Source organism: Ctenopharyngodon idella, chromosome 6 (assembly GCF_019924925.1).
Source record: "Ctenopharyngodon idella isolate HZGC_01 chromosome 6, HZGC01, whole genome shotgun sequence".
Classification (NCBI taxonomy): Eukaryota; Metazoa; Chordata; class Actinopteri; order Cypriniformes; family Xenocyprididae; genus Ctenopharyngodon; species Ctenopharyngodon idella.
Window position 1 is genome coordinate 28,031,848 of NC_067225.1, and position 11,956 is coordinate 28,043,803.

The 11,956-nt window shown below is 37.5% G+C and overlaps 1 protein-coding gene across 1 annotated transcript; it reads right to left on the reverse strand.

The window, feature by feature from the left end:
- Nucleotides 1–215: 215 nt before the first annotated feature.
- LOC127514386 (immunoglobulin-like and fibronectin type III domain-containing protein 1) lies at nucleotides 216–10,996 on the reverse strand. Its single transcript, XM_051897171.1, has 23 exons — nucleotides 10,897–10,996; nucleotides 8,258–8,353; nucleotides 7,656–7,778; nucleotides 7,242–7,381; nucleotides 7,027–7,126; nucleotides 6,845–6,886; nucleotides 6,693–6,744; nucleotides 6,401–6,590; nucleotides 5,780–5,893; nucleotides 5,507–5,675; nucleotides 5,156–5,428; nucleotides 4,662–5,057; nucleotides 4,420–4,544; nucleotides 4,200–4,341; nucleotides 3,795–4,088; nucleotides 3,413–3,712; nucleotides 3,146–3,325; nucleotides 2,839–2,967; nucleotides 2,674–2,753; nucleotides 2,383–2,575; nucleotides 1,644–1,937; nucleotides 1,237–1,557; nucleotides 216–520 (listed from the first exon to the last, which is right to left on the reverse strand). Exons 2-23 carry the CDS (start codon nucleotides 8,292–8,294, stop codon nucleotides 516–518), a joined length of 3,699 nt encoding a protein of 1,232 aa, XP_051753131.1. The 5' UTR covers nucleotides 8,295–8,353; nucleotides 10,897–10,996; the 3' UTR covers nucleotides 216–515.
- Between the last annotated feature and the right edge of the window lie 960 nt (nucleotides 10,997–11,956).

An 11,956-nucleotide genomic window follows, 5' to 3' on the forward strand; every position in this document is an offset into this window, starting at 1 on the left:
TTTACACAGAGATTGGTAGGTTTATTAGTAAAATCTGTTTACTTTTCATTATTGTTGCATTATATGCCAGATTTGGTTGATTTGACACTGAATGACCCTGCTGCATGTGTTGTTGGATTTTTGTAAACTAATTTCAACTAGAAGGATAATGCTGGGGAAGGGGAAAGTGTGTGTGGAACTTTTTCAACCATGTTCAAGAATAATGCCCAGTATAGTTCACTGGTTCATTCTGGACTTTATTGGAGATGATCACAATTTCAAAGAATAATATGGTAGAGAGTATGCTTGTCAGAAAATGTACAGTATTTGCAAAAGTCTATACTTAAATACATTCAAATTGCTTATATTTTTAGCAGTACACATCACAGTATAGTAGCAAATTGTATGTGTTCTCAATTGCAATCCACCGCAGCTATGTTCATTTATATGCATGCACTGCCCTAGCTTAAAATGTATGCATGAAATTAGTTGTGGCAGAAGCATAGCAAAAACTGCCATATCCAGCAGAGTGAAGATCAATCTGAAATAGAGAAGAGAAAAGGAGAAAAATAAAACGAATGACTACCTATTCTATGCAAACAAGATTTGTTGATTTAAGAGTTTTTTGTTTTTGTGTTAAACCTTGATTTTTTTTGTAAAAGCTGAATAGAAAATTGCATCTGTAAAAGTAATTTGATTTACATGCGTAATGCATTGACCAGGGCTCTTCATCTACTTTTTCAGAGAGCCAAATTATCCAAATGAGAGTAGTTTGTGCAAGTATAGTTACTCAAGCTTATTTTTTGTTTTGTTGTTGTTGCATTTCAAAATAAGTCATAAGTACACACAGCATTCTCAGTTTTGTCAAAAGGGACAGTGTTTTGGACATTAGTGTAATCTGTCTTCTGTGATTGTTTTTTTTTTGTTTCTTAATTTTTAATTGCCGTCCACTGAGTGCTTCTGAACTCACCATAGAGATTTAAACAGAAAGCGTTCTAATGCATCAAGCGGTGCAGCTAATTTGTCTAAATCAATCTGTGACCGCATAAAAATGATTGACGGTCCATATTTGCCCCGCAGGTCACATTTTGATGGGCTCTGGCATAGGCTATAGACCAATCTGCCCATTTGCATTACGTAACCATGTTCTAAATTATTAGCAACGTGACTCATTCACAAAGGACAAACCAGTATGTAAATCAGGTGACTCTGGTAAACACTTCTCAAACCTCTAAATGACCACTGCAGCTGTCATACCTTTCACTTTTAATGTAGAAGAACATTCTGCCCTGCCAAATGAGTTGACTGCCACCACTTTGTACTCTCCACTATCTTCAGGCCGAACTCTGAGGATGCACATAGAGCAGACACCAAATGCATTTGTGATGTAGTAGTTTTTGTCAGAGTCGATGCAAATCCCGTTATGGTACCATGCAATATATGGGCTGGGGCAGCCGCGGACAGCGCAGGTCATGTAGCACTGATATCCTTTTGGTGGAGTGTGGAGTTTCAGTGGAACCAGGATGGAAGGTGGCCTTTCTAAAGTGATTGCGAGCGGCACAGTTGAGGCTGCTACAACTAGTTGGTAGGAAAGAAAGAAAAGGTCCAAGTTTTTAGCATTGTGCAATACAATAAGTTACATCGGTAGTGGTCCTGCTACCCACCTTTATTGCTGTTTACGCCCCACGTTGGTGAATCTGAAGGACTGGAAAGTCCCATATCATTTTTTGCATAGACTCTGAAGTGATATTCTTGACCTGGTTGAATGCTGGTAGTGTAGGTAGTGCAGAGAAGGCGGTCGGCTATTGTGCGCCAATTGCGTGTGTTGGAGTTATGTTCTTCCACCATGTAGTGCAGTCGGTCATCTCTCTTGTGGTCTGGAGACGGACCCCACGTGATAATGACTTTACCATAAACCAATTGCTCTATCTCCACTGGGCCTGGAGCCTTGGGTTCATCTGTAGCAACATAAAGAAGGATAATTTTGTAGTGAATATTTATGCAATAGTTATTTTCACTTATGAGTAACTTTTTGGTATGTTCTTTTCTAGACTCTGAAGGTGTGGTCTCACCTAAGCATAAAGCATGCCAAATTACTTTGGACCCTTGCAATGAATGCTTGCAACAGGAGATGAAATTACACTATAGGATTTCTGTATTTGATGAATTTTAACAAATAATATACAATTCAGTCCTCTTGCTGACTTTCTAGACTGTTAAGTTTAGATCCCATAATGACGCTACTCCCAGAGTTCAACCAAATTTTTGTATGCAGCAAAAGGTGAAACTGCTTACATATACTTGCATTCCCACTCATATGAATGAAAGTGAATAAAGTAAAAAAAAAATATCTAGTGTGAGCACACCTTTTTGTGATTTACTTCAAATTTGGCATGACTTTACCTGTTACTCTGACCTCTATGTCAAAGCTGGTTTGCCCCATTGAGTTTTTAGCCACAATGGTGTAGACACCAGAATCGTTGTACTTTGAGGAAGGTATGACAAGTGTGCACGTGCCATCAGAATGAATGATCTTGTTCCAGGGAGATACAGGTTCACCATTCTTAAGCCAGGTAATGTCTGGCGGTGGAGAGGCCTGTGTGCCGAATATCAAATTATTATTTTGAAGAAGATGATTGACTACATAGAGGCAAGGAGTGTGTAAAGTGTGGATGTCTAGATGTGCACTTTTACCTCATAATTAATTTTGATTCTGATTGAATTTCCTGATCTCACAACCATGAAGTCTTCAGGATCTTTGAAATGGGGCTTCACTGGAAATTGGTCAAAATCAGTAAATATGTTTGAAAATTGTCTCAAAGATTTTCTTGATTTCCTGATAATGCGACTGCGACTTACTGTTGGGGTTTTTAGCACAGACCATCACAGAGGGAGCACTTGGTTCTCCAGCCCCAGACTTATTAATAGCTGTTACTCTGAACTCATACTCTGACCCCTCAGACACATCCTTCACTGGATACTTCAGAGCTGTAAGAAGTGGAGACCACTTATTGTATCTTGTATTTTAAAGTCTTTGAACTTCAAGTAAGGTGCTTGCTAATGGTTATTTATTGATTCGCCCTAGCAATTGTTTTCCAGACTCAACATTTTTACAGTGTAGAATTGGAAGTCAGTGCTTTTCATTGAAGGTGGAACTTTAAAATACCTTGAATAGGTTCACTAACTGGGTTCAGAGTCACCCACAGGTTTGTATCTTTCTTGCGTTTCTCTAGCTGGTAGCCCAAGATTTTAGTCCCTCCATCTTTCTCTGGTGGAGTCCATGTTAGATTAATACAGTTTTTGAATGCACTGACCACCGTCGGTGGGGCTAGTGGACCAGGGAACACTGCCAACACATAGTTAATATAAATATTAGATGATTTAAGTACTTCTCAATATGAAAAATTCAGCAGTAAAGACTTGCGGAGTTTACTTAATGAGCCAGCCATAATTTTTTCAGTCTCCATCGCCTCACTGATGCCCTCAAGATTCTCAGCATAGATGCGATAGATGTACCTCTTGCCAAGGGACACGCTTTTATCTCTGAAGGTTAGATGGTTAGCTGAAATATCCCCAACCTTTTTCCAGGTACTCTGCCCAACCAGTTGACGCTCAATTATGTAGTTGGTCACTGCTGAGCCACCATCATCCTTCGGAGGATTCCATTTCAATTCAAGGCCTGAGGATGTGCTTTCATTCACTTCCAGTGGTCCTCTTGGTGGACCTGGCTTGTCTGTCAGGGGCACAGATGTGAGTTACTTAAAATATAGTAACAGTACCTTAAGAAACAGTTAAATTGCAAATATCATTCTCACCTAGTACTATAAGACTTGATAAAGCTTCAATAGAACCAAAAGGGTTTTTTAGCTGGATTTTAATTTGACCAGTATCCGATCGCAGGCAGTCTTTCATCTGAAGACGACTGTGGTTTGATTCCTTCACTACTTTCACCGAACCACCATCAAGAAGCTCAGAGCCTTTTTTAAACCATTTAATCTCCAGTGAGGCTTGTGGAGGAAATGACATCTTAAAAGATGCACTCTGGCCTGCTTTCACGATCACAGTGTTAGAGAACTTTTGCAAAGCATCTTGGTCGAATTCTGGAAGATCTGGGAAATACAGAAGCAATACACAGCAGAAAACAATATTGTAATTTCCAACTGACAGTAATTTCCTTATGCTTTAGCCAAGTGTAAAAAAGAAAATTGAATTGTAATTACCTCCAACTCTCACCATGGCCTCTGTCTTGCAACCATTAACCTCAAAATGATATTGACCTGCATCAGAATCCTTGCAATTCTGTATAATGAGCTTATGTGTACAACCATCTTTAGAGATGACTACTCCATCTTTGGAAGTCAGCTAATGAAAAAAGATTTACATGAATGTCAAACTCTGTCATTGACGTCACTGATGTACTGCCACAATACACAAACTTACCTTCTTTCCATCTTTATACCACACACCATCAATTTTGTCAGTAGTTAGTTTACACACTAGCTCTGCAGGTTTGCCGTGGAGGGCATTTTTGTTTGATAATCCGCTTGCGAAGTGCACTTTATCATCTGGAATGAATGCATTTGAATGAATTATAATAACTTGACCAAGTGGTAAATTGTTAATGGAAATTGAAGAATAAGCAATGTAAAAGAGTTTTTGGACATTTTTTGTCATGAACATACTTGTACCATCTCCACCAGATCCAACACCAGCTGATTGGCCTCCCAGTCCATCTGCTCCCAAACTCATTCCAGAACCCTTTCCACTTTTCCCACTTCCTTCTGTACCCTCTCTTCCTTGTCCGTACTTTCCTGTTGCATTTCCTCCACTTCCGTCTCCCAAGCCAAGTCCTCCACGGCCATCCGCTCCATCACCACGACCATCTGCTGCGTCACCACGGCCATCCGTTCCATCATGGCCATCCGCTCCATCACCTCTCCCATCCGTACCCTTGCCTCTCCTAGCTGCTTCATCTTTTCCTCTCTGTAGTCTGGCCTGTTCTTCTGCCAGACGTCTTGCAATATCATCTGCTCCTTCACTTGCACCACCTCGACCTTTCCCACTGGCGTTAGGATCCTCTGATGTGGCATAGAGCAATAATAGAACATGATATACACTGCAGTGCGAAGTATACTAATGATGGTAGTTTGTTTGTTTGTTCCTCTTGAAGACTTACCATCAATAGCAAGGGTGGCCCTGGATGATTTAATCCCAGCAATAGCCGTGTACACACCCTTGTCCTTTTTGTTACAGTTCTTTACTACTAATCTGTGCCTTAGCTTGTCTTCAGAGACTGTGATATTGTACTTGTCTCCATGCTCAAGAGAGATGTCATTGGCGCACCAGGTGATTTGTGATACAGGACCAGAAAAAGCACCCTCAAACACTGCATCCTGCCCCTCAACCACTCTAGCATCTTTTAGCATGCCATCGAATTCTACATCAGGAACTGTGGGGAAATGATTAATGAAGCAGATGTATGTTGAACATGCTAAAAAAAAAATCTAAAAATTAAAAGACTTCTTACTTGCTAAGGTGGTTGATAAAATGTTGACATCCTCAACATCCACTTGGTATAGTCCACTATCATTTAAGTCAAGATGGTTGATGCTAAACGAGTACTTATCACCAGTTTTCTTCATATTATGTTTAGAGGAATCATCAGTGCCATCACCATAATCAAGCATTTCACCGTTCTGGAAAGAGTAAAGAGTTTAGTTAGACCTATGTTTGTTTTTTTGTTTTTGTTTTTGTGATAGATGACATTGTTCGTTATCAAAGTAAAACCATTTGCACTTACTTTGTACAGATAAATTTTATTGTTTGGGTCCTTAAGCTTCATATTAAATTCAAATTCAGCTCTACCACTTGTATTCACTTCAATCTGCTTTATGTTGTCAACGTTTTCAACCACCTGTAAGACATAAAAGAAATGAGATTGAAAGCCCGGAACACACCAAGCCGACGCCGACGAACTAGTGGCGACGAAAGCAGACTGCGGGGTTGGCTCACGTCGGCAGCGTCTGGGTCCAAATTTGCCCTGACACACCAAACCGACGCTTTACACCCGACGGCCAAGTAGCACGTCCGTTCTGCGCCTGCGTAAGAAGAAATGCCTTTCCGTACCAGCAGGTGGCAGTAGCTGCACAGCCAATCAGAATGATCAGATGGCCCGACTGACCGACGAGCTCCGACGGCGATTCAACATGATATGCATCAAACAAGATATCCCCCCACCCCCATTTTATTTTTTTTATTTTAAACAAACAAACTAGAAATTATTATAGAATTTGACAAAAGCACTGTTGCAATTACAGAAGTGTCTCAAAGAAAATTTTCACCAGCCAAATTGAAATGACTGGAAATCGACTGACAAATCAGCATCAGCATCTCATGATTAGCCTAAATTCCTGACTGATACCTTTGCTTGTTCATCTTCTTTCTCCTTTTTCTTCAGGTTGAGCTGTTTGAGCATCCAGCGATAGTCAGTGACTCCAAATTCATGACAGATGCGCTCATAATCTGTCTTTTTGGCACTTAGCATCACTTCCCAGAATTTTGGATCAATCTCTCCCTCTTTTTTGGGTTTTTCTTTTCTCTTCTTGACAGTTCTGGACGGAAGATTGTTTCATTTCGATGAGAGAAAAATTATCAGCTGTGATTTTATAACAGACATTTCTGAAACACTTGATTCCTTGAAGAAAAACAATTACTTAGTTTTTTTAAGCATTTTCCTGAAGTCTTCAGGATCATTGCTTTGTCCATCTTAAACAAAACAGAAGAAAATATCATACAATATCAATACTTGTAAATAAAACACCTTCTTTACATTCATTTATCATTTATTTAGGATGATTATTTCCACCTTTGTTTGAGGATGTATCAGCTTGCTTTTTCTTGAATCCAACTAAAAGACAGAAAGGAATTACCACAAGAGCACAGTATAACTGAGCGTGCATTCAGAGTATACAACAGATCTAAGTTATGCACATTAAATGTGGTAATATTCTTGAATATAGTCATTTGTTAAATTAAAACATCACCTACCTGAAAATACGCTCAATGTAGCTGTGCACACTGCTTTTCCAAAAGTATTTGTAGCGCAACATTTGTACGTATCTCCTTGGTCTACTTGCACATTTAGTATCTGTTGTTTTCAACAGAACAAATTAAACAAGAATTTGCTTTAGAAGGTCTATACTATAATCTCTGTATGATGTAATTTCAGATCCAAATTTTTGGTGTTTGGTACAATATGTTACCTCTAGAGAATGTTCTCTAGTCCTTTCATCATATCTTGGTTTATATTTTTCTGGATCAGAAGTGTCACCCTTGTTGCGAGCCCATGTTACAGTTGGTACTGGATCTCCACTCACCATTGCTTTGAAAATGGCCACTTTGCCTGCAGTTGAAAAAAGGCAACCCATTCATCATTTCTGAGTTTTATGCTTATGAAGGATCTACTACCTGAAGCTACTACTTTTTCATTATAGCTAAATGACTGCTCAAATAACACCTAAATGTTTAATCTAATTCACAGAATATAGTCTATTGGACTATATATAAATTATAGCCGAGTGAAGGAGTTCTTAAATGAGTTGCCTATACAGTATGTGTGCTTTGTAACTAGCAGCAGTTGTGATGATGATGATGATAATAATAATTATTATTGATACCTTCTTGAACTGTCAAGGCGATTGGTTTCCTGCTGAAATCAGGTGTAGATTTTCCACGTGGTAGTTCCTTGACGTACTGAGTGATCATAACACCAGGCACTCTAGATCTCTTCTTGATCTCCACTTGAAAGATGTGTGCGTTAATCATTAAATGATGTGCTTTAATAAACACTGAATGTTTTGTATTTGTAAATAAGCCACCCACATATAAATATGCATGTCATTCAAAATAGAACTGCCATTGCCATGCCAGATACACTGCCTTCACATTCACAGTTGATATTCATTTAACCACATGAGGGCAATGTTTCCTTTAAAGTTTGGACTGAAAATAAATAAAGGGGCATCCAAATGCAGGATAAGATAACATAAATGTTTTAGGCTTGAGGGTGCATTTATTATATGTGTGTAAAAAGTCAAATTCAGAGTGTTCTCTTGGCAATTGACTTGAAACTGCTTTAAAAAATTGGTTGTTAACTTACAGTAGCAGCTGTTGAGGTTTTGTAGTACTAAAAGCTTTCAAACACATGCAGTGTAGGCCTAGGCCTAATTTCCATTACATGTAAATAATTGCATTTACAATGTTTTGATTCAAATCTTACCCTGACCAACAGGAATCTCTTCTGGAGGCTGTGACATCTTCAGAATGTTTTACCCTTGTTCCAGTATTGTTCCAGTAGTCACTTTATGAATTTAGGCTGTATATGAAAAACAAATATTTTATATATTAATGGCATTACAAACAAGGTTGGCTTTTATTTTGTAAAATAGCTAGGTTAAAAATGCAGTCAGGGATCGGCCTGTAATCACTGTGATACAGAGTCTAGAACACACTGATGATCCCATCCACTTGTGAGACAATGTACACACACTAACTAGCAGCTGTTATGAAAGTAACATCAAAGTGATGTGGCCGAGAACAGCAAAGTGGAGCATGAATGTTTGTTTCTTCTGAATGAATTAAATTCTCTGCATAACTTGAGTACAGTAATAATTACTGTGCTGATGCACCAAAATGACTTCTTTGTTTGGTAAATTCTGTCCTAAAGTATCATTTAAGTACATTCTCCAATCATTTTTCATTTAATTATTATTATTATTATTATTATTATTTTGCTGTTTCCTCAGCCACCTATTCCTGTTGTGACCACAACAGTAATATATAATTGTTTTGTTTTTCTCTAAATTGGTTTATTTTTACTCTCATAACTTTACAACTTTGTTCTCAAAATCTTATACTTTAATTTTTATTTGGTACTAAAATACTGTCATAAATAAATCAGTATTGTCTTGCTATTAGTGACTATTATTGATAAAACTGTTAATTTGCCTTCCATTATTTAGTAATTAAACTTACTACATTTCTCAGATAATCATGGTTTTTAATTAGGATAGATTAAGTAATGAAACTGACAAGTCTTAAACCCCAGACTAAGAGTTTGATTTTTTTTTTTTTAAAAGGTGCTCCTATACTCTATTTTTTTTTTTTTTTTTTTTTTTTTTTTTTTGCTTCTAATGGCCCTCAAGAAGATGCTTCATGCTGTGACCTTAAAAAAGTTAACCAATAAAGATATATTAAGAATTTGATTTGATGCATATCCTGTTGCGTAATTCTAGACTGGTAGTAAAAAACTTATTGGCATTCCAAGATTCACAGGATCCCCTGCAATTCTTTTACAAGGCCAAAGGGGAAAGAAACAGTTATCCAACATTTGACAGATCACACATGAACAAAACCAAATTATGTGAGCGAGCCTTAAAACTAGTCTGTCTGCCTAGCTCAAAACCAAAAAATGTGACACAATCTTCCGGTGCTTGGTGACGGAAAAGAAGCGCATTTGAAATGACTTTCTTCAGCAGCTGAAGCAATGGCCCTTCACCATAAGGCTGGGATGAAGAGGATCTGGGGTCCTAACCTTAACCCTTCTTTCAGATTGCTCATCTTTTCTGAACATTTGTCAATCGATCATGAGAGTTCTGGCGTCAAGCTGTACAGTCTATCCAAAAGCCTCGCCTTTTCACTTTATCTCTCTGTCTCATTTTTCTCTCCAGTACACAAACACATCCAAACAAGATAAACAATTTTGCCTCTTGAGTGCATTTAAGATAATATGTCTGGATTTTTTTTTGAATAAAGTACTTAGACCATTGGCAAATTGCAAAATGACAGCCTCATTCACCATTCTCTTTAAATTGTATGTTCTGCCTAATTTATGTCTTCCATGGAAGAAAGTTAGTCAACTATATTCGTTTCATCTTGATTTGCTTTACAAGTAGATGTGTTTTGCTTTCACGTTGTTAGATATTTTGATAAAATATGAAAACATTTTTGACCAAAAATATTGATTATTATAATAATTTTAGTGCAAATGTGTATTTAAAAAAGGGCATACATTTCAAAATAAAGAAGGGCATACATTTAATTTCTTATTAAAGGCACAGTATGTACATTTCGCCGCTAGAGGTCACTTATTCAAAACAATAACAAATGCTTAGCTTGATGATGCCGTGAATGAGCGTGGAATCATGGGAGTTTTCGTCTTCACCTACACAGGAAGGCAATCCGACAGGAATCGGGCAAAAATCATGTTCATGGAGCATATGTATCAAAGTTTTATTAACGTTACTGTGGTATGAAGCAGGGTGGGGCTGAGAGCCTGGGACATTTTATGTTGTTGTTTTTATTATGCATATATACCGCAGTCAGCCATGGTCGGTTAGTTGTGTATGTATTATTTTACAGTTAAAGTTATGTTTAACATCCAACTCCTTTTCCTTGGACTTGAAAATTGTTATAGTTACATCTGCTCACTTAAATTTACATTATTTTATTTCATTCTAATGAAACAGCCGCAAGTGCTGAATTACTACTCATACAGGTCACTTAATTTGACAGTAAAATTGTAGGGTAGCACAGCGCTGTTGAAAGTTATGTTAAAGTAACTCTGTGTGTTTGCTCGGTGGCTGGTAGGAGACACTTGTTGCATCTTGCAGTGAGCTAGATCGATATTAGAATATCATATTAATAAAAGCTTGATGACTAAATGACTTGTGTTGCTAAGTGGCATGCAGTTTATTTTGAAATATATTGAAAATGCTGTATTACTGTTACTACAAATAAAGCTCTTTCTGATTATGCTACGTTAGACACTTGACAAAATAGTGTTGTCTCTGAAGCATGGTATAAACATGTTACTTGCGGTAAATTAAGAAAACAAGAGATTCAAACAATAGGACTAACCTGATAAAGGTATCCAGCAGTTGCTCACCTGTCTACACATAATATATTAAAGCGTCTTTGGTGTTTCCATGTTTTCTACCGAAGTAAAACCGGAAATCGAGGGTAAAAGGGGGATATGACATCATTGATAGCTGACTCAATGACACGGGACATTACACTGGTTAAAACTGCTGATTTCTCTGGATTTAAACATGATTGGAAACTTTTGGGAAAATGTAACAAGTCAACAAAATATTTAACATTGTTCGGTTATGCTTTATTTTAAGGTGACGTAGTTACTCAAATAAGTACTGAGTAATATTAATTAACTACATGTACTTACTATAGAGTTATGGTTAGGGTTTGGTTTAGGGTTAGTTACTTGTAATTATGCATATTTTACTGTTATTACTATAGTAAGTTCATGTAGTAACGTGTAACTAACGTCACCTTAAAATAAAGTGTTACCCATTGTTCTAGTGGTTTTTGGATATTTTAATCCAAAAATCTTACATATTGTGCATTTAATTCTGTATAACACAGCCTCAAACATAATGATCTAAGTTCAGTCAAGAGCCGGCGTGGATGGGAGCAATTCTCATAGCAGTAATTGACCATTACATATTTGTCTATCCTAACTCTTGCTTTGTTTGATGTAGCAAATTGCCCTTAGAGGTTTTTCCTCTTTGTTAAATATGCATCTGACTTCCCATTGTGGTAATAAAATCATGTGCTCAAGTTTGCTCACACTGAATGAAAACCATTATTTATGGCCAAATTTGTTTCCATTATTTATTCATAGTTCAAGGACTGATGAAATTCATAACTATAAGTAAGCTGTGAATTTCTGTTAGGAATGGTTAATTATTCCCCATGGTTCCCTGTGTTGCATGTCAAAGAAAATGGAAACTCACCTTTAAAATCCCGCTGCTCCTTCAGCTTCTGCGTCAGTGGTGCTTGTTCAGTTAAGAACATTTGGTGGACCGAATGGAAGACTTCCATGCAGTTGAATCAATCAGCTGTCACATTAAAGCTTTTATTTGAGAAGCTGAGGTGGGGGGATGTCCAGCCCATGAAGCAG